Source organism: Capricornis sumatraensis, chromosome 5, assembly GCF_032405125.1.
Source record: "Capricornis sumatraensis isolate serow.1 chromosome 5, serow.2, whole genome shotgun sequence".
In the NCBI taxonomy this organism is placed as follows: domain Eukaryota; kingdom Metazoa; phylum Chordata; class Mammalia; order Artiodactyla; family Bovidae; genus Capricornis; species Capricornis sumatraensis.
The window spans coordinates 58,717,501-58,740,000 of NC_091073.1; the positions used below are offsets into that span (position 1 = coordinate 58,717,501).

The 22,500-nt window shown below is 35.4% G+C and overlaps 1 protein-coding gene across 12 annotated transcripts in view; it reads right to left on the minus strand.

Annotated features, from left to right (window-relative positions):
- The window catches only part of FOXP2 (forkhead box P2), a 313,730-nt gene that overhangs the window by 50,478 nt on the left and 240,752 nt on the right, over positions 1–22,500 (minus strand). For 9 of the 12 annotated variants that reach the window (XM_068972856.1, XM_068972854.1, XM_068972855.1 and 6 more), the window contains 2 exons: positions 5,030–5,243; positions 3,155–3,259 (listed from right to left, as the gene is read on the minus strand). In XM_068972856.1, coding sequence (XP_068828957.1) covers positions 3,155–3,259; positions 5,030–5,243 — 319 coding nt within the window. Of the gene's footprint in view, positions 1–3,154; positions 3,260–5,029; positions 5,244–8,802; positions 8,810–22,500 lie in introns of all 12 variants that reach the window. The other 3 variants (XM_068972860.1, XM_068972858.1, XM_068972859.1) reach the window with 1 other exon arrangement.

Genomic DNA, 22,500 nt, shown 5'->3' on the forward strand with positions numbered 1-22,500 from the left:
AACACTAACCATTTTGCCTTTCTTCAAAGAATATTTCTATCTTTGTATCTCAGACCACATTTTGTTTATTGGCAGCTGCACATGCAGGTTCAAAAACATTTGTCTGCCAACTTGAAAGTTATATATTGTAAACCCTTTGGTTTAAGCTCTTACAAGTCAATCCATCTATTACATTTAGCTGACATAGGGCCAATGGAGAGAGAATTAATTCTGCAGACAAACTAGACTAAAGTTTTGTTGGATATTATTACACCTTGACATTTATAAGACAATAACCCATCTATGGGGTTGCACAGAGTCGGACACGACTGAAGCGACTTAGCAGCAGCAACAACGAAGAACTAGTATCAAATCCTTTTAGTGATCTTAGATCCTCAAAGAGTGACTAGAAAAATGGTTACCTTCTCTGAACACCTACTTCACAGTAATTCAAAAATTTTCCTAGACACCTTTTAATCTAGAATTTCTTTTTTATCTTTTAGTTTTCTATTTTTCTGCTTTCATCTTTGCTGTTATAAATAAGTTTCTAATTTAGTCTTATTTTTTTATCCAATAGAAAAAAAAAACCTCATTGAATATTGAAGAATACATATTATGCATATGTATACATGGCTAAGAATATGTATGCTATTCATAAGCAATTGTCCTCTGATGGCTTTTTATTTGGTGGTGGGCAAAAATAGAGGAATTCTACCACTTTTTACAGCGATGCAATGTGAGAAAGCAAGTTTGGGACTCAATATATTTTCTACTATCCTTTGTGATTAAACATATGCAGGATAAATAGTAATAATGGATAGTTTCCTTTACTTGAATCCAGACAATGGATAAGTTGTCTGATACCAAAGTACAGCTCGAGCTATACAATTTATTTCTAGTGCATTTTAGAAATAAAAATGCCATAGCATTTTCTCAAAAAACTTTTATAACAAACACTGGGTACCAAATTTCTGGAGAATGTATGTACAAAAAACTTGAGAGTTAAAAACTTTACAGCTTTTTGACTTGCCTGACATTTTTCCCTCCAAGACTCTCTATTCTCTCCATTACTACAAAAGAAAAGCAAAATCTTTCCAAGACAATCTGTATTAATAGGTAATGCCTTCTTCAATTCACTTTGCATACAGGCACTAAATCAACTTTTTTTTCCCCTGAGTAACTGAAATTAATTTAATAAAACATATCATTTTATTTCTCTTCAAATTTCCCATACACATGAAGAAAAAAATACCAGTATAAAAATACATTAAATTAATATTTCATTTTAGTACCATATACTGGTGACAGAATCTATCACATTTATTTGACTTAGAGAATCTAAGCATATCATGACAAAAATGGACTAAAAGGAGGACCTTAAAATCTATGTCATTTGCTCTGTCATCCTTATAAAGTTAATGGCCTGGAAAAATGGTCAGTCTTTGGAACCAAAGTTGATATTTAATTGAAAGGGAATGCTTTTTTAATTGTAACTTCTTCAGTTTTATTTTTAAATACTAGCATGAATATGAAAAAGACTCATGGAGGGTAAAATGAGAGTTCAAATTTATACAAATGTGTATAAATTTGAGATGAATAAAACTGTTTATTTCCATGTGCCATAAGGAAATTATATTGAAAGATAAATATTTTTTCTGAAAGCTTTATTTTGAATTTTGCTAGAAATAACAACTTAGAGCAATAAAATGTATGATGACTGAGCTATAAGGCTTAAATTGCTATTCTTAAGAAATAGCAGCAAAAGTCCTCTAAATAATCGTAATGATAAAGAATAATATATTAATCAGAACTAATATCTTCAAATGAAGAAATATGAAATTAGTTCTTCAATGAATGAATATTCTCATGTTCTGTCCTTGTTTTAACAACTATTATTTTTCTTAGATAAGAAATCTTTAGCAAAGTTGCCTAATATTTTAAGGACTCTTTTTGCTTAGAACATTTGAATTAGGTTCTTACCCAACAAAATGGCAGCTCACAACTATTCTGGATAGTGCAAATCTTCGATTAAGGCCATGTACAAAGTCCACAGTAATATAGGAAGCATTTTTTTTCCTTTAATTGGTCAGAAATTTAAAAAAAAAGGTTAAAAAATTCCGTGTGGAAGTCTTCGTGAAAGTCGGTTATACAGTTATTATGATGCCAAGTACTTGCGCCTTGTTGTTAAGGTGCTTCTGCACTATACCCTGTAGTATACCATTTGTAAACACATCTTTTTGATGTTTCTGCCAACATCCTGGCAACAAAGCAATGCAATTTCAAATGAGCTAATTAACTTAATTGTTGATGAAGCATGAAACAGTTCATTGACCCTGTTAGCTGCTCCATGACAACATAAGAGTCTCAGCCTGTGAAGTTACTCATCTCCATAAACCTATCTGTAGCTCTCTGTTTAGATCTCTTGCATTCTGAAATTGTGGGTGGAAAATGATTCATGAAAGATGCATATTCTCATTTGAAAAAGAACCTCTTATGAATTAAAAAATATAACTGTATGAAGAGATTAAGGATATACAAAGTTTTGATTTTAAGTTAGAGAAGCCTTACAATATATCAAATAAGCTTAGGGCCATGTATGTTGCTTTATGATTCTCAGGGCAACAAGTCACGACATGGAAAAAATACAGCTATCTTAAAATTTTAGCTATGATTAACTTTCAGTTTTTTATTCTTACTAAATAAGTATATTAAACATTAAAGTGAGAAATAAAAATTCTGCAATAAAAAGAAGCCTTTAAAATGTGTCTTTTGTTTAAATCTATGTGTGTCTTTATAAACACACACACACACACACACACATGCACATATGACTTCTCACATAATCTTACTGGAAATTTTTATAGAAATCTTGAAATTTAAGTGAATTCTACAAACATATCTTTTGATCATTAATGACACTATTATAGTAGGCTACTTTTTATTATTCATTCAAAGACCTTTTGTGAAATTTTCTCATGAAAAGTAAAGATGAAGAGTTAACCTTCTTAGCCTGAGTTTGCTAATCCACTTGTTGAAATACACAGAAAACATACAGAGTGCCTTAGGATGGACCTTTACTTTCTTTCTTCAGCTTTCTTTTGCTTATTTACAGCAAAATTGCCTAAAACACCCATATAATCCACTCCCTCTGCTAAAAAAAAAGTAAAAAACCTACTTTAAAAACTGTCCAAAATCTTCACAAATGCTTTCACAGCCTGGCCATTTGCAAACTCCATGGCCGTAGAGAGTGTGAGAGGCCCCAGTCTCCTCATGCGACGAGCTGTAGCAGAAGAACACGGCGTCAGATTCATCTCCAAAAGCCATAATCGTTTCAGGCTGCTAGCGCCTGTCAGGTTACGATCAGTGACAAACAGGTCAAAACAGGTCAATTCAGCTCAGAGCAGTCAGAAAAATTTAATCGTTCTATTGAATAGTTCAACTGCCAAGGCTAGATGATGTTCCAATTAGAGGAGAAATAAGCCAAAGATGACTGTTAATAAAGGATGAAAAACCAAGAGGACTGTATAATATCATACGCTAATCCTGCCCCGTGACCTTAACATAACATTTACCTCTAAATAAAAATATATATAATCATATGCGGCCAAGTGAAAAAAAAAAACAAAACACTGTGTTTTTAAGAAAGTAATAGGAAAATCACCACAAGATTTTTGAAATGCTCTTTTTAGAGATAATATGGGCCTTCAGAATCATTTACATTGTTTAATATTTATGTGTGAATCATATATATTTCTGCTAGTTACAGTTGATCAAAAAATTCTACTTTGGAATGGTATTCATTAGCTATCTCTTTTACAATTATCCAAGACTTTTGATAAGTGAGTATTGTATCAGAAAGATCCTAGAGACATCAACCAACTTCTGAAGTATGTAATCATCAAATTACACTCAATTAAAGCAACAGCATGAAAGCATTCAAAAGCACATCATTTTATAATAATGAAATCTAACAAAAAAAATTTTCATGATACTCCAAGAAAGACCAAAAACATCACCAAATTATAGCATTCTATTTTAAAGTGTACTGTATAAATGCATATTTCTTTGAAAAAATACTTGTTTATGAGAACAGAGTTTATTGCAGACAGGCAGGTATTCACATTACAGAACACTGTCAGACCACTACACTGAAATATGAATTTTATAACTCTACATCATATGGGATTAAGCCACTCTGTAAAGAAATCCTGTACTTATGTTCCATCTTTTAAAAGGTATTTTTCACTGAGCAATATTTTACCTTATATGTTTTATGTAAATCACATTAAAGGATCTGATTAGGTTACCATATGCCTGCATAAATAGTTAAATGGATAAAAAGTATATGGGTGACCCTTTTACAAAGGTACTTTTTATACAACCAAAAACACTAAATTGAAAAAAATGATCTAATATAATATACTAGTATCGGTAACTGAAACCAAATTTTTTATGAATTTTGATGCAAATTTATCCAGGGTATTACTATAAATTCATTTTAATTATATATTTATAATTTCATCATGCCACACAAAAAAAAAAAAAGACAAACCAGATCTTCTTTTTTCTGGTTTATGATACCTGTGTTTATATGCTTATGTATATCTATCTCTGATTTCTAAGCACATCGTTGTAACATATATTAAGGGGGATATTTATCTATGTATGTATATATACATATATATATTCATCTTTAATGATTTGAAACTCATTCTTAAGTTTTAAAATGGTAAGAAGATTCTCATTTCAGCAATCAGGTTAATCGTTGCATCCTAGCCATAAAAATATATTGACACAATAATTCTACATGCACTTATTATAAAATAACTCTCTTCAGGAAATTGCCCATTCTATCCATCAAACTGCTGGTATTTGAGCTGTTTTTTTTTTTCTGATGAAATAATATATAAGACAGTTTTAAAGTTTCTACCTATTTAATTTGTGTCCTACACATTCTGTCTCTGTTAAGTACAAATCATTATTTTTAGTGTTACAAATAGTAAAAGTAAAATTTGGTGATAAGTAACAAAATATATGTCATGAAATTTACCTGTCTCGCCTTGCATTTAGAACTGAAGACTGTCCATTCACTATGGTATGATGGGTTATTGGTGGTGATGCTTTGGAAGTGGTGGAGGAGGTAGTCGAGGAGGAATTGTTAGTAGTGAGGTCTAGCCCTCCATGCTTAATGCCATTGTCTTCCATACTGTGAACTCCAGTCACTTCTTTCCATAACTGTTGAATTTCGGCAGGACTTAAGCCAGCTATAAAATGAAAGGAAGCCCCACTAATACAACAAAGTTCATATAATGACCTTAGTATTATTACTGGATTAATGCAGACAACAAAAGTGATGTTACCAGAATTATTAATATATGATGAAAAATCAGCTTTGTCATCAGCACTACATTTTTTCTCTTCAATAATCATTTATCTGTTAAAGACTACCAATTCAAGAACAGTACTAGAAATAATAGTATTGGGGCTAATATCAAGGATCAGTTGAAAAAACACAGCAAGTTCCATTTGAAAATTAAAGTATTAGACTTTCAACAGTATTAAAATTAAAATTATTGGACCTTTATTTAATGCTAGTATCAGTGAGGAACTAAAAGACAAAGACACTTGGAAATAACACATATAAAAAGAAATGAAAAAAAAAAGAAGTAAGGAGGGAAAACACAAATGTCAGGGGAAAACAGTGAACACTCAAAAGAAAAATACATTTGACAATTATCGAGGTTTTTAATCTTTCTCAGAGAGGCAAAAGAAATAACTGAATTTCATTTTCAGGTCCTAAATAAGCCAATATGTTTACTTAAATGGATCAATTAAGCATATAATATCCAAATTTCTCCTCCATTTTATGATTGACAGAATAAATCAAATACTCATTTTAAACAACTGTCTGGTTCATATTATGCAAATTTAACTGATTTATGAGACACAAAAAGAGAAACCTTAGGTTGCTATGCTTACCACAATTTCAAACAGACAGTTTTACCAAAAGCTGTCATTTTGGTGATTCTGGCTCCTCAAGATTTTAAGACATATCCTGAGACTAAAGAAATGACAGGATAGCTCAGATTCTCAAAGTTATTAAAAGTTATTTTTTTCTATAAAAAGAAGATGGGTTAATAAAGAAAGGTATTTCTGTTACAACGGAAATAGTTTGTGTATAAAGATCATTAACAGATAATTTAATTCTAGCTTTAATCTAAGATTCTGAAACTTATGACTGTGGCTTTTTGTTACCTTGCTGCATGTGTTTAGGTGTCTTAACAGCAAAACTCCATGAGCAAATCCTTTTCTGCAGAACATCAACACATCCTCTGTTTCAGAACTATCCCCATCCTGTCTGCTGCCTCTCGGCTCCACTGTCACTTCTTGCCTAGACATTGCTATAGCTTCCTGACTGTCTTCCTGTTTTCACCTTGCCTTTGGATAATTTACTTTTCATCTATCAGCCCAAAGTTATCTCTCTAAAAGTAAATTAAACCATGACACTTCCCCAGCAAAGCCTCTAATGGCTTCTGAGAACACTTAGAAGAGAGAGGAAAAAAAAAAAAACTTACTGCAGCCTATGAGGAGCTGGCACTTATTTTTTATTTTTATGTTACATGTATTCTCCTTATAATTAAAAGCAGTTTTAAATTTATGAGTAAAAGGTTTTTCTTTTCTTTTTTTTCATTTTTTATTGGACTATGGTTAGTTTACAATGTTATATTAGTTTTTATTGTAAGGCAAAGTGAATCAATTATACATACACATTTATCCCTTCTTTTTGAATTTCCTTCCTGTTTAGGTCACCACAGAGTACTGAATAAGGTTCCCTGTCCAACAACACAAGAGAAGACTCTACACATGGACATCACCAGATGGTCAACACCAAAACCAGATTGATTATATTCTTTGCAGCCAAAGATGGAGAAGCTCTATACAGTAGGCAAAAACAAGACCAGGAGCTGACTGTGGTTCAGATCATGAACTCCTTATTACCAAATTCAGACTTAAATTGCAGAAAGTAGGGAAAACCACTAGACCAGTTAGGTATGACCTAAATAAAATCCCTTATGAGTGGAAGGGAGAAATAGATTTTAAGGGCCTAGATCTGATAGATAGAGTGCCTAATGAACTATGGAATGAGGTTTGTGACATTGTACAGGAGACAGGGATCAAGACCATCCCCATGGAAAATAAATGCAAAAAAGCAAAATGGCTGTCTGGGGAGGCCTTAAAAATAGCTGTGAAAAGAAGAGAAGCAAAAAGCAAAGGAGAAAAGGAAAGACGCAAGCATCTGAATGCAGAGTTCCAAAGAATAGCAAGGAGAGATAAGAAAGCCTTCCTCAGCAATCAATGCAAAGAAATAGAGGAAAACAACAGAATGGGAAAGACTAGAGATCTCTTCAAGAAAATTAGAGATACCAAGGGAACATTTGATGCAAAGATGGGCTCGATAAAGGACAGAAATGGTATGGGCCTAACAGAAGCAGAAGATATGAGGAAGAGGTGGCAAGAATACACAGAAGAACTATACAAAAAAGATCTTCAAGACCCAGATAATCACAATGGTGTGATCACTCACCTAGAGACAGACATCCTGGAATGTGAAGTCTAATGGACCTTGGAAAGCATCACCAGAAACAAAGCTAGTGGAGGTGATGGAATTCCAGTTGAGCTATTTCAAATCCTGAAAGATGATGCTGTGAAAGTGCTGCACTCAATATGCCAGCAAATTTGGAAAACTCAGCAGTGGCCACAGGACTGAAAAAGGTCAGTTTTCATTCCAATCCCAAAGAAAGGCAATGCCAAGAATGCTCAAACTACCGCACAATTGTACTCATCTCACGTGCTAGTAAAGTAATGCTTAAAATTCTCCAAGCCAGGCTTCAGCAATATGTGAACTGTAATCTTCCAAATGTTCAAGCTAGTTTTAGAAAAGGCAGAGGAATCAGAGATCAAATTGCCAACATCTGCTGGATCATTGAAAAAGCAAGAGAGTTCCAGAAAAACATCTATTTCTGCTTTATTGACTATGCCAAAGCCTTTGACTGTGGGGATCACAATAAACTGTGGAAAATTCTTCAAGAGATGGGAATACCAGACCACCTGACCTGCCTCTTCAGAAATCTGTATGCAGATCAGGAAGCAACAGTTAGAACTGGACATGGAACAACAGACTGGTTCCAAATAGGAAAAGGAGTACGTCAAGGCTGTATATTGTCACCCTGCTTATTTAACTTCTATGCAGAGTACATCATGAAAAATGCTGGGCTGGAAGAAGCACAAGCTGGAATCAAGATTGCTGGGAGAAATATCAATCACCTCAGATATGCAGATGACACCACCCTTATGGCAGAAAGTGAAGAGGAACTAAAAAGCCTCTTGATGAAAGTAAAAGAGGAGAGTGAAAAAGTTGGCTTAAAGCTCAACATTCAGAAAATGAAGATCATGGCATCTGGTCCCATCACTTCATGGGAAATAGATGGGGAAACAGTGGAAACAGTAGCAGACTTTATTTTTGGGGGCTCCAAAATCACTGCAGATGGTGATTGCAGCCATGAAATTAAAAGACACTTACTCCTTGGAAGAAAAGTTATGACCAACCTAGATAGTATATTCAAAACCAGAGACATTACTTTGCCAACAAAGGTCCATCTAATCAAGGCTATGGTTTTTCCAGTGGTCACGTATGGATATGAGAGTTGGACTGTGAAGAAGGCTGAGTGCCAAAGAATTGATGCTTTTGAACTGTGGTGTTGGAGAAGACTCTTGAGAGTCCCTAGGACTGCAAGGAGATCCAACCAGTCCATTCTGAAGGACATCAACCCTGGGATTTCTTTGGAGGGAATGATGCTAAAGCTGAAGCTCCAGTACTTTGGCCACCTCATGTGAAGAGTTGACTCATTGGAAAAGACTGATGCTGGGAGGGATTGGGGGCAGGAGGAGAAGGGGACGACAGAGGATGAGGTGGCTGGATGGCATCACTGACTGGATGGACGTGAGTCTGAGTGAACTCCGGGAATTGGTGATGGACAGGGAGGCCTGGTGTGCTGCGATTCATGGGGTTGCAAAGAGTCAGACATGACTGAGTGACTGAACTGAACTGAGCTAAACAGTATGTTTCACTAGTTATCTATTTTATACATTGTTTCAATGGTGTATATATGTCGATACCAATCTCCCAATTCATCCCACTATCTCCTTTTCCCTACTTGGTGTTCATAATTTGTTCTCTATGTCTGTGTCTCAATTTCTCTTTCACAAATAAGATAATCTATAGAAGATAATCTATAGCATTTTTCTAGATTCCACATATTGTGTTAATATATGATATTTGCTTTTCTCTTTTCGACTTAATTTCACTCTGTATGATAGTCTCTAGGTCCATGCACATGTCCACAAATGACCCAATTTCATTCCTTTTTATGGCCGAGTAATATTCCTTTGTACATATATACCACATCTTTATCCTTTCTTCTGTAGTTGAATATTTAGGTTGCTTCCATGTCCTAGCTATTTTAAATAATGCTGCAATGAACACTGGGGTGCATGTATTTTTCTGAATTATGGTTTTTCTAGGTATATTTCCAGTAATGGGACTGCTGGGTTACATGGTAGTTGTATTTTCAGTATATTATCTGATTGTTATCTATGTCTCTGACCTCATCCATCACTGTCTCTCTCCATTTCATTCCATTACATGGGCCTTCTGCTATTTCTCAAATGCATCAAATATTTGCTCCCTTTCAAGCTTTTGATCCAGCTATTCCCACAACCTAGGCCACTCTCTGGTTGCAAATCTTCTCACAGCTTCCTCCCTCCCTTCATTTAGGTGGCTCAAAGGTCACTTCCTATGAGAGGTTTTTCAACACACTATCAACCACTGCCCCTCCCTATCTGCCTTTTATCACAACCTGCTGCTGCTGCTAAGTCTCTTCAGTCCTGTCTGACTCTGTGCGACCCCACAGACGGCAGCCCACCAGGCTCCCCCATCCCTGGGATTCTCCAGGCAAGAACACTGGAGTGGGTTGCCATTTCCTTCTCCAATGCATGAAAGTGAAAAGTGAAAGTGAAGTTGCTCAGTCATGTCCGACTCTTAGCGACCCCATGGACTGCAGCCTGCCAGGCTCCTCTGTCCACGGGATTCTCCAGGCAAGAGTACTGGAGTGGGGTGTCATTGCCTTCTCCGTTATCACAACCTATCTTCTTTCTTTTTCTTTAGAGTATTTACCAACCCTAAACTTTATTATTTGTTTTACAGTCTCTGTCCACTATTTACTAGGAGCAATGATTTCTTACTTTACTGGGAGACACTCAGTTCCTAAAACATTGCCTAGTATGTGCTCAATAGTTGTTGATTTAATTGATTAAAACAGGTTCATACAGTTCTGAAAGACATCTTGGTTACCGTCATACGTAAATGTTCTGTTAAAAGGCATTATATTGTGGGTTGGCCAAAAACCCTAAAAAAATTTGTTAGGGTTTTTCCATAACATCTCCTGGAAGAACCTGAATGAACTTTTTGGCCAGCCTAATATTTATGAGTATTGCTTTCTGGTAAGGCAAAAGTCTAAAGAATTATAAATGGTACCATTTGATTTTACCAGATCAAGTGGCTAGTAATATTTTATATTTTGGCTAAAGACATATATTTCTGAGACTATAGTTAAGATGTTAATAATAATTTAGCTTTGAGATTTTATAAATAACTTTGGTAACCTACATATCCACTTACCTTAAAGTAGAATTCCATTATACTATTCATTTGCATTGAAAATTAGTGCTACTACCATGGTATCACAATGATAGGATAATAAACAGAAGGCACGTAAACATTTGATAAATCAGTCCAAATAATGTTCCTTATTAACAGAATACTATATTTTAACAATATTAAATATTTATATTTCAAATATTTAATGTTTAAATATTACAGATTATGGACAGAGAAAAATAATATCACAAAGGGATTTCTGTTAGCAAGAATGGCTTCCCAAAGAGTTTACATATTCAAATCTCTTGGGGATCCTTTAAAATTTCCAGTGCTCTGACCACAGCCCCACAAAATTAAATCATAATTTCTGAAGTCAGAACACAAGCATCAGTAGTTTTTGAAGCTCCATAGATTACTCCAATTGCAGATAATCGGCGGGGTGTGTGTGTGTGTGGCATTTTTAAAAGTAAATTAACACACTGCTCATGAGACAACGTTTTCACATCAACTTGCTTAGTTTTTTTCTATGGATATAAAACTGTTTTAAAATATGAAACAACTAGCTGATCAATTTTGTGCCATTTTGAAGTTTCATGAGTTTTTTTTTATGTTTTGATGATTTGCAAGAATTAATTCACTTTTTCAGGCACTATTATAACAAATTCAGCATTGTATTCTATGGAACAGTACTCCTAAATGCTGTTAGTCTCAGAGATCTCAGATCTGTTACCTCGATTTAGGAGACCCATGGCTTATGTTGGCAAGGAAAACAGTTCTGAGATGTTTAGTAACAGAGACATCTTAGATCTCTTTCTTTAACTCAGTGTTTTTCAAATATGTAAGGAAAAAATAACTCAATGAATTATTTTTATAGTTACACAAATTTATTTCAGTATCAAATACTAAGGCTTAGGATTCAAGTGATCTCTAGCCCAGATCCCTTCCTTGAATTGCAGGCTGCTTATTTGACATCTCACTGTAACACTAACAGATTCTCCAGTCTTAAGTGTTCAGAACTAAGCTCCTGTTTATATAGCTCCTCTGGCTCCAACTCACTCCTCTGGCAGGTTTCTTTGTCTGATTTATTTAACAGATATATATAGTGCTACTCATATGTCAATCAATTTTGCAAAGCCTTCATACATGATAACTGATGTAATGCCCAACTACTATCATCGTTACTTTCATTTTAGAGATGAGGACACTGAAGTGCAGGAAAATTAATTAATTTGTTCAAGAGCACCCTCACATTTCCAAGGTCACAACTCACATAGCCCCTTCCTAGGACTACTTCCCTGGCTATCTTGTCTATAAGTTCAACTTCACCCATTTCATATGGTTGCTTAAGTTTCTCTTATCCTTGCTTTTTCATTTTTCTCCTTAGCAGTTACCACTATATACTTTATTTGTTGTCTGTCTTCTTCATTCAAAGGTAAGTTTTATAATGGCAGGGTTTACTATCGGTTATTGTCAGAGATTTATGCCCAGAGCCTATACAAGTGCCTGCAACAAGGGAAAATTCAATGAAGCTAAATTAAAAGATCTGTTCAATTGATCAGAAAACTGGTGTACTGGCAAGCACAATCTGGGATCTGGGAATCAGTGGACTAGAGCATCATAGAATAATAATCAACTAAAAATCTTAAGTGAAGATGATTCACTTTCCCTTAAAACAGTGTTTCAAGGATGTATACATGCAATCAGTTTAGACCAGTCGCTCAGTCGTCGCTGATGTCTGCGACCCCATGGACTACAGAACACCAGGTCTCCCTCTCCATCACCAGCTCCTGGAGTTTACACAAACTCACGTCCATTGAGTCTGTGATGCCACCCAACAATCTCACCCTCTGTCGTCCCTTCTCCTCCCACCTTAAATCCTTCCCAGCATCAGGGTCTTTTCCAATGAGTCAGTACTTCATATCAGTAGCCAAAGTATTGGAGCTTCATCTTCAGCATCAGTCCTTCCAATGAATATTCAGGACTGACTTCCTTTAGGATGGACTGGTTGGATCGACTTGCAGTCCAAGGGACTCTCAGGAATCTTCTCCAACACACAGTTCAAAAGCACCCATTCTTTGGTGCTCAGCATTCTTTATATCCAGCTCTCACATCCATACATGACTACTGGCCATAGCTTTGACTAGACAGAATTTTGTTGGCAAAGTAATGTCTCTGCTTTTTCATATGCTGTCTAGGTTGGTCATAACTTTCCTTCCAAGGAGTAAGCATCTTTTAATTTCATGACTGCAGTCATCATCTGCAGTGAATTTGGAGCCCCGCAAAATAAAGTCTCTCACTGTTTCCACTGTTTCCCCATCTATTTGCCATGAAGTGATGGGACCAGATGCCATGATCTTAGTTTTCTGAATGTTGAGCTTTAAGCTAACTTTTTCACTCTCCTCTTTCACTTTCATCAAGAGACTCTTTAGATCTTCTTCACTTTCTACCATAAGGGTTGTGTCATCTGCATATCTGAGGTTATTGATATTTCTCCCAGCAATCTTGATTCCAGCTTGTGCTTCTTCCAGCCCAGCATTTTTCATGATGTACTCTGCATAGAAGTTAAATAAGCAGGGTGACAATATACAGCCTTGATGTAATCCTTTCCCTCTATGGAACTAGTCTCTTGTTCCATGTCCAGTTCTAACTGTTGCTTCCTGACCTGCATATAGATTTCTGAAGAGGCAGGTCAGGTGGTCTGGTATTCCCATCTCTCTCAGAATTTTCCAGAGTTTGTTGTGATCCACGCAGTCAAAGGCTTTGGCATAGCCTTAAAACAGAAGTAGATGTTTTTCTGGAACTCTCTTGCTTTTTCAGTGATCCAACATATGTTGGCAATTTGATCTCTGGTTCCTCTGCCTTTTTTAAAATCCAGCTTGAACATCTGGAAGTTCACAGTTCACATATTGCTGAAGCCTGGCTTGGAGAATTTTGAGCGTTATTTTACTAGCGTGTGAGACGAGTACAATTATGCGGTAGTTTGAACATTCTTTGGCATTGTCTTTCTTTGGGATTGAAATGAAAACTGACCTTTTTCCAGTCCTGTGGCCACTGCTGAGCTTTCCAAATTTGCTAGCATATTGAATGTAGCACATTCACAGCATCATCTTTCAGGATTTGAAATAGCTTAACTGGAATTCTGTCACTCCACTAGCTTTGTTCATAGTGATGCTTCCTAAGGCCCACTTGACTTCGCATTGCAAGATGTCTGGCTCTAGGTGAGTGATCACACCATTGTGATTATCTGGGTCTTGAAGATCTTTTTTGTATAGTTCTTCTGTGTATTCTTGACACCTCTTCTTAATATCTTCTGCTTCTGTTCAGTTCAGTTCAGTTCAGTCGCTCAGTCATGTTCGACTCTTGGCGACCCCGTGAATCGCAGCACGCTAGGCCTCCCTGTCCATCACCAACCCCGGAGTTTACCCAAACTCATGTCCATCAAGTCAGTGATGCCATCCAGCCATATCATCCTCTGTTGTCCCCTTCTCCTCCTGCCCCCAATCCCTCCCAGCATCGGGGTCTTTTCCAATGAGTCAACTCTTTGCATGAGGTGGCCAAAGTATTGATTTTCAGCGTCAGTCCTTCCAATGAACACCCAGGACTGATCTCCTTTAGTATGGACTGGTTGGATCTCCTTGCAGTCTTCTGTTAGGTCCATAACATTTCTGTCCTTTATTGTGCCCATCTTTGCGTGAAATGTTCCCTTGGTATCTCTACTTTTCCTGAAGAGATCTCTGGTCTTTTCCATTCTATTATTTTCCTCTTTTTGTTTGCATTGATCACTGAAGAAGGCTTTCTTATCTCTTCTTGCTATTCTTTGGTACTCTGCATTCAAATGGGTATATCTTTCCTTTTCTCCTTTGCCTTTTGCTTCTCTTCTTTTAAAGCTATTTGTAAAGCCTCCTCTGACAAGCATTTTGTCTTTTTGCATTTCTTTTCCTTGAGGATGGTCTTGATCCCTGCCTCCTGTACAATGTCATAAACCTCCGACCATAGTTCTTAAGGTACTCTGTCTATCAGATCTAATCCCTTGAATCTATTTCTCACTTCCACTGTATTATCGTAAGGGATTTGATTTAGGTCATACCTGAATGGTCTAGCGGTTTTCCCTACTTTCTTCAATTAAGTCTGAATTTGGCAATAAGGAGATCATGATCTGAGCCACAGTCAGCTCCTGGTCTTGTTCTTCCTGACAGTATAGAGCTTCTCCATCTTTGGCTGCAAAGAATACAATTAGCCTGATTTCAGTGTTGACCATCTGGTGATGTCCATGTGTAGAGTCTTCTCTGTGCTGTTGGAAGAAGGTGTTTGTTCTGACCAGTGTGTTCTCTTCACAAAACTCTATTAGCTTTTGCCCTGTTTCATTCCGTACTCCAAGGTGAAATTTGCCTGTTACTCCTGGTGTTTCTTGACTTCCTACTTTTGCATTCCAGTCTCCTATAATAAAAAGGACATCATTTTGGGGTGTTAGTTCTAGAAGGTCTTGTAGGTCTTCATAGAATCATTCAACTTCAGCTTTTTCAGCATCACTGGTAGGGAGATAAGACTTTGATTATTGTGATAGAGAATGGTTTGCCTTGGAAATGAACAGAGATTATTCTGTCGTTTTTGAGATTGCATCCAGAACTCTTTTGTTTCAGACTCTTTTGTTGACCATGATGTCAACTCTATTTTTCTAAGGGTTTCTTGCCCACCATAGTAGATATAATGGTCATCTGAGTTAAAATCACCCATTCCAGTCCATTTTAGTTTGCTGATTCCTAAAATGTTGACGTTCACTCTTGCCATCTCCTTTTTGGCCACTTCCAATTTGCCTTGACTCATAGACCTAACATTCCAGGTTCCCATGCATGATTGCTCTCTACAGCACTGGACTTTACTTCCAACACCAGTCACATCCACAACTGGGTGTTGTTTTTGCTTTGGCTCTGTCTCTTCATTCTTTCTGGAGTTTGTTTCCACTGATCTCCAGTAGCATATTGTGCTCCTACTGACCTGGGGAGTTCATCTTTCAGTGTCCTGTCTTTTTGCCTTTTCATACTGTTCATTGGGTTCTCAAGGCAAGAATACTGAAGTGGTTTGCCATTCCCTTCTCCAGTGGACCACGTTTTGTCAGAACTCTCCACCATGCCCCATCGTCTTGGATGGCTCTCCGTGGCATGGCTCATGTTTTCACTGAGTTAGACTAGGCTGTGGTCCATGTGATACATACAATAGTATATACCAATAGTATATACCAAAGTTTTAAAGTTATGTAATTAAAAAATTTAATGCCCACCAAAAAATTGAGAAACCCTATTTCCTTTTGTATGGTGACTTGGGTTTGTTGCTATTCACTGCCAGTACTACAGACAAGCATTAAAAGGTTTCTTCTTTCAGGAGTTGAAAGAAAAACAGTAATTCCTAATCGAATTCCATATAACACCACAGATAAATCAAGTAATTCTTTGTTTCTAGAGTCAGAGTTTGTAAAGTAACTACTAGGTGCCAAGCACTGTGCTAAGAATTAATGAAAATTTGGTAATTCATATCTAGATTCACATCTAGATTATACATCCTTCAGGCACACACAATTCAAAAGTTCCAGTGGTTTCACATACTGGTAAAAATTATTAATACATGAGCAGCTCTCTGACACTCAATAATAAAAATAATTATTTCCATGTCCTTTTATTTTCTATATTCAGTAATAATTTTTTTACTATATAAGTAATTTTAATATGGCATTATGTAAAGTCAGTCTACTTGAATTAATTAATTTAAAAATGGTCTGCTTATTTTTAGGGTTACTCAAAACTAAAAATAATAAAAGTATATTTTTGTATTGTATTATTCATATGTTATATTGAACCAATCTGATATTAAATAAGGAATTATTGAAATATTAATTTTTACTTTTCATCTTAAATTTTACAATTTGAAAAACCAATATACACACATGGACAAGATAACTGAATTGCAGAGAAGGGTATGCCTTGCAAACTTAAATTTCCAAACTAGTCCTGACCTCTGGGTCCCCAGAACTCCTGTCCAGTGGCAACAATTATTTCAGTTGCTGAGCTGTCCCTCAGAGAACCATGTGTTGATTTATAATTTGCCAAACCTAACATCTTATTGATCTGTATTTAACTAGGGGCTTACTATAACCTGTATGCAAAATGCCCATGTTTAAAATCTATTTTCAATGAGAGGTGTACCAAATAAACATTTTGTTCAAACGCTGAATTACAGGGAGTAAAACTAGTTTTTTTTTGCTGAAACTGAGACCAAAGGCAAGTATGTCAACCAAGGAAAGGAATTTCTAGGATACAGGAATACATCTGACATAAAAAATGTTCCTGCTATGATTTATCTATTAAATGTTCACAGTTTGATATTCTCTTACCAAAACAATGATTTCTCATTTTTCTTATGATATCTTAAAGTGACAAAGTTGATATTCTCCTTTAAAGTTTTCCCACAACTCATAAAGAATTGACAAACAGAACTTTCTTAAAGACATATAACCTAAACATTAAATTCAATTTAGTCTCTATCTTCCTATATCATTTAAAATTTCTCAAAAACTAACTCAATATATTTTTAATATTTCCCCATGTATTTATTTATCCCTGTTAGCTTTTTTAAAATCCCATTTTATTATTTTTTGAGTCAATTTTTTTAAACTTAAAATAATTTATTTTTGGCTGTGCTTGGTCTTTGTTGCTACATTGGCTTTTTCTAGTTGCAGAAAATGGGGGCTACTCTCTAGCTGCTCTATGCTGGCCTCTCAGCGCAGTGGCTTCTCACTGCAGAGCTCAGCCTGCAGGGTGCGAGCTTCAGTAGTTGCAGCACGTGGGCTCATTAGTTGCGGCTCCTGTTCTCTAGAGCACAGGCTCACGAGTTGCGGTGCATGGGCTTAGTAGCTCTTCAGTGCGTAGGATCTTCCCAGATCAGGGGTTGAACCTTTGTCTCCTGCATTAGCAGGCAGATTCTCTACCAATGAGCCACCAGGCAGGTCACCCTCAGTTAGTTTTTAATGCATAACACCATTCACAGGTAACTTGCAAAGTTTTAGTACCACAACAATAAATTTTCATTCAAACTTTATCTCACTGATGGAGTTTCCAGGATGTAAAATTCCAAAGAAGATTTCCTTAAGGTACAAATAGAAGGTTTATTGGTATGTGAAAGGGAATACAAAGATGGTAACAATAATTCTTCATGACTTACATTGTTCATAATGCTAGTACTATTACCCTTATTATATATATGTTCTATGTAAGCCTATTATCACAGATTAAGCAAAATATTAAGGATACCAGAGTGGTGTTGAAGTAGGAATTTGGCTATTTAGAGTTTCACAAGCAGAACATGAAGTCAAAGCCACATAGCTGACTTTGACTGAACACTGACGCCAAAGAAGAACTTCAGCAGAGTCCTAACTCAACATAAAGGACATTATTGTACTTTATTTCAAAATATATATATATTTTTAATTGTTCAACAGTTCTCTGATTCCAAGCTCATCTAGTTCGACAAATAGATTTTGTTAGTTCAAAATTGTACTGGTTTTTATCCAGAATTCCCTGTTTGGTCTCTCAGGTTGGTAATGAAAATGTTTATTTTAGACAGCTATTATAAATTCAAAAATTTTTTTAAAGTTGGAATGAAACATATATGTATATGTGTGTATGTGTATACACACACATACGTACACATATATGTATGTGTTTTTGTTTGGTTGCTCAGTCATGTCCAACTCTTTGCACCCTCCTGGATTGTAGCCCACTAGGCTACTCTGTCCATGGGATTTCCCAGGCAAGAATATTGGAGTGGATTGCCATTTCCTTCTCCAGGGTATGTATGTGTATATATATGTAAGTGCCTGGAGTAATACTAAATTTGTGAATATATGCTGTGTATTGGGATACACTGACTTCTATCTTATGTCATAAATATATATCAAAGTTTAAAGTGCATGTCACTATAATTTCATATTTTTTTAACCTTTTAATTTTTTAATCCTATTTAAGTACCATAGTAAACAAGGGTCAGTCAGTCAGTCAGTCAGATCAGTTGCTCAGTCGTGTCCAACTCTTTGCGACCCCATGAATTGCAGCATGCCAGGCCTCCCTGTCCATCACCAACTCCCGGAGTTCACTCAGACTCACGTCCATCGAGTCTGTGATGCCATCCAGCCATATCATCCTCTGTTGTCCCCTTCTCCTCCTGCCCTCTCTTTTCCAATGAGTCAACTCTTTGCATGAGGTGGTCAAAGTATTTGGAGTTTCAGCTTTAGCATCAGTCCTTCCAATGAACACCCAGGACTGATTTCCTTTAGGATGGACTGGCTGGATCTCCTTGCAGTCCAAGGGACTCTCAAGAGACTTCTCCAACACCACCACAGTTCAAAAGCATCAGTTCTTCAGCACTCAGCTTTCTTCACAGTCCAACGCTCACATCCATACATGACCACTGGAAAAACCATAGCGTTGACTAGACGGACCTTTGTTGGCAAAGTAATGTCTCTGCTTTTGAATATGCTATCTAGGTTGGTCATAACTTTCCTTCCAAGGAGTAAGCGTCTTTTAATACCATGTCATGAAGATATGTCAGTAAATAATTATTAGTTGATATTTACAGTACACTGTGCATTAAATACTTTTACAATCAGTAGTTTATTCAAGATGGATTACAAATCCATCCTTTCTTATTTGACTTCTGTATACCAACAGTTACTCTATATACAAACTTAGAGATCATAATTTAATTGCCTACTTCACATTAAAATCCAGGATTGTAGTAACTGTAGTAATGTTCATGATGACTTTAAATACTCAGTATTTAAAATGCCTTACTTTAAAATGATAAAATATAACATTGCATCATTTTGCAACATAGAGAAAAATGTCTCTGAATCTTTTTATCAAAATTATAGATTTCTAATGTCTAATTCTCATGCACAAATGTTAATACAGTTGAAAAAAATCATAGCTTTAAAAGAAGACTGAACAAGCTGTGTTAAATCATGGGGATAAATACTGCTAATATAGCATATTTTTAAAGATACAATGAGACTATTATTATTGCATATTAATCCTACTTGGTTTTCATATGGTTATTATTTGTAACTAATTAATCAACCAACCAAAACCCTCATGAAAAGTTAATTGAGAAGCTGTTAAAAAAAAATTAAAACATTTTTGTTCAAAACAGCCAGTAGCTGAGGCAAAGATTCAGCTTTTTTCCTTTTATAATTACTTTTTTACTTTCTCCCACTTTAACTTTGAAATTCCAAAAGTGTACTATGAACTCATGTTCCTTTAGTATAGCTGGTTTATCTGACACATTCCTTCTGAGTTTGGCTGATGAGTCTCCACAATGGCACTTCCCATATATTTATCTAAACAGTTGAAAACACAATGATGAGTTCCATCTCTTTTGTTTGGACCTAGAGATTATCATACTAAGAGAAGTAAACCAGACAGAGAAAGACAAGTATCATATGATATCACTTATATGTGGAATCCAAATGAAAAATGGCACAAATGAACTTATATATAAAACAGAAATAACCCCACAGACATAGAAAACAAATTTATGGTTACCAAAGGGGATAGGGGAGGGAGGATAAATTAGGAGTTTGGGGTTATACATACACATTGCTGCTGCTGCTGCTAAGTCACTTCAGTCGTAAAATAGACAACCAACAAGGACTTACTACATAGCACAGCAAACTACAGTCGATATTTTTTAATAATCTATGTGAGAAAAGGATCTGAAAAAGAATATTGGTGTATATATTCTTTCTATATATATTTTTGTGTGTGTATATATATATATATATAAATCAGTTAATGCTTTAAACTATCACAACAGTGTAAGTCTACTATATTTCAATTAAAAAATTGTTTAAATCCATTTTCTGCTCAAACCAAGATTGCTCAAATGTTTTCAGTTTTACTTCTTTTCCCTCAGTATTTTCCATTCTGTGTGTTTCATTTCTCATGTATTTTATGGAGATACAAATGGAAGAAAAGTAAGTGATGATCGATCGCTTTATATAGTAGAGAAATTGTGTAACATCAGGGACTAACTCAGGGTTGTAAGTCAATCTTTTCATGATGTATGTAAGTCAAATCACTATGCTGCATACCTTAAATTTATACAGTGCTGTATATAAATTATATCTCAATAAAACTGGAAAAAAAAAACAAACAAGAAAAATGAAGGAGATAATTCTATCAAAAAAAATCTCAGGAATAAGAGAAAGTTTTCATTTAAAAACTATTAGAATGGTTTTATCATAATGAATGAATTTCCTTGTTCACAAGGTATTTGTATGCTTAATTTGAAAGAATGCAGTTCAACAAATATATTTTATATGTTACATTTTGTTTTTATGAGCATTTTAAACATTTTTTAAGTGTTTGAATGGTTTTACTCAAATAAAATCATGCTGGATTATTCCAGTTCTCTTTGGAATGACACAGAAAAAATGTTTTTACTGCCTTGTTTTTCTTTCACAATTTAAACTTTATCTCTCTTGATTTCTTCAGAGTGATGCAATCAGGTGAATTAGAGTATCTAAAGTCAAATGAAAGAGGAATTCTGGGGAAATTAAGCCATGGAGATAGTAATTTGATAAATAAAGAGAAAACCATCTACCCTGGTATTTTTAACTTAATGTGCACAAAACAAAAACTTGAATATTTAAAAGGCTCTTTTTTTGTTTTTATGTTTTTATTGAAGGATAATTGCTTCACAGAATTTTGTTGTTTTCTGTCAAACCTCAACATGAATCAGCCATAGGTACACATACATTCCTTCTGTTTTGAACCCCCCTCCCATCTTCCACCCCATCCCACCCCTCTAGGTTGATACAGAGCCCCTGTTTGAGTTTTCTGAGCCATACAGCAAATCCCATTGGCTATCTATTTGACATGTGGTAATGTAAGTTTCCATGTTACTCATCTAATTATAATTTTTTTGTATACTTAATCATTTTTTATTTTCTTCAGTGTCTCCTATAGCGGCAGAAAAATGCATAGCGAATATTACTACAATGTGAGTTCCACTGGAACAAGCATAAATGATTTGAATTAAAGTTCATTTGGATTAAAGCTTATTCCAACAAAATCCTAATGGAAATTAGAATATGCTTTCCATTACATTTATAGATATATGAATTTTACCAGTATTGAGAATTTTAGCCCACAAAGAACCATTTTATTTACTATTCTGTGTTCATTTTTTACTTAGAACCCTTTCCATATCCCCAAAGTTGAGTACAATAATGAATACATACAATTGTATATTTGTATGGTATTGTGTTATTGAATTATTAAAGTACATCCAAGTTTTTCTTATCAGAAAAACAAGAATACAACTGACAACTTTTTAAAGCTATAATTCACAATTATAGCAACATCGTTTTAGAGAAAGGAGGATCAATATGGTCCAGGATGTATGAGGAGGTCCCCCAAGCATAACTTGGAATATTCTCTGTAGGAATACATAAAGCCTCCCTTTTATATGTAGGGATTTTAGTGTGAAGATTAGGGAATGTCTATCTTTTTCTTAGCAGTTGTTCACTGAAACTCCTATCAGCTCACTTATGTTAAATAGAGTGTTGTTAGCCTTCTCACTAATCCAATTCCCTGCAGGTCTCCAGTATATATTTAATACATTGAATTGTGCTGTTCTTACACATTTTCTTCCGTAAAACAAATAAATACACATTTAATATCTAACAAAGCACTTGAAAGCAGTTTGCTGCTGCTGCTGTTGCTGCTAAGTCGCTTCAGTCGTGTCTGTGCGAC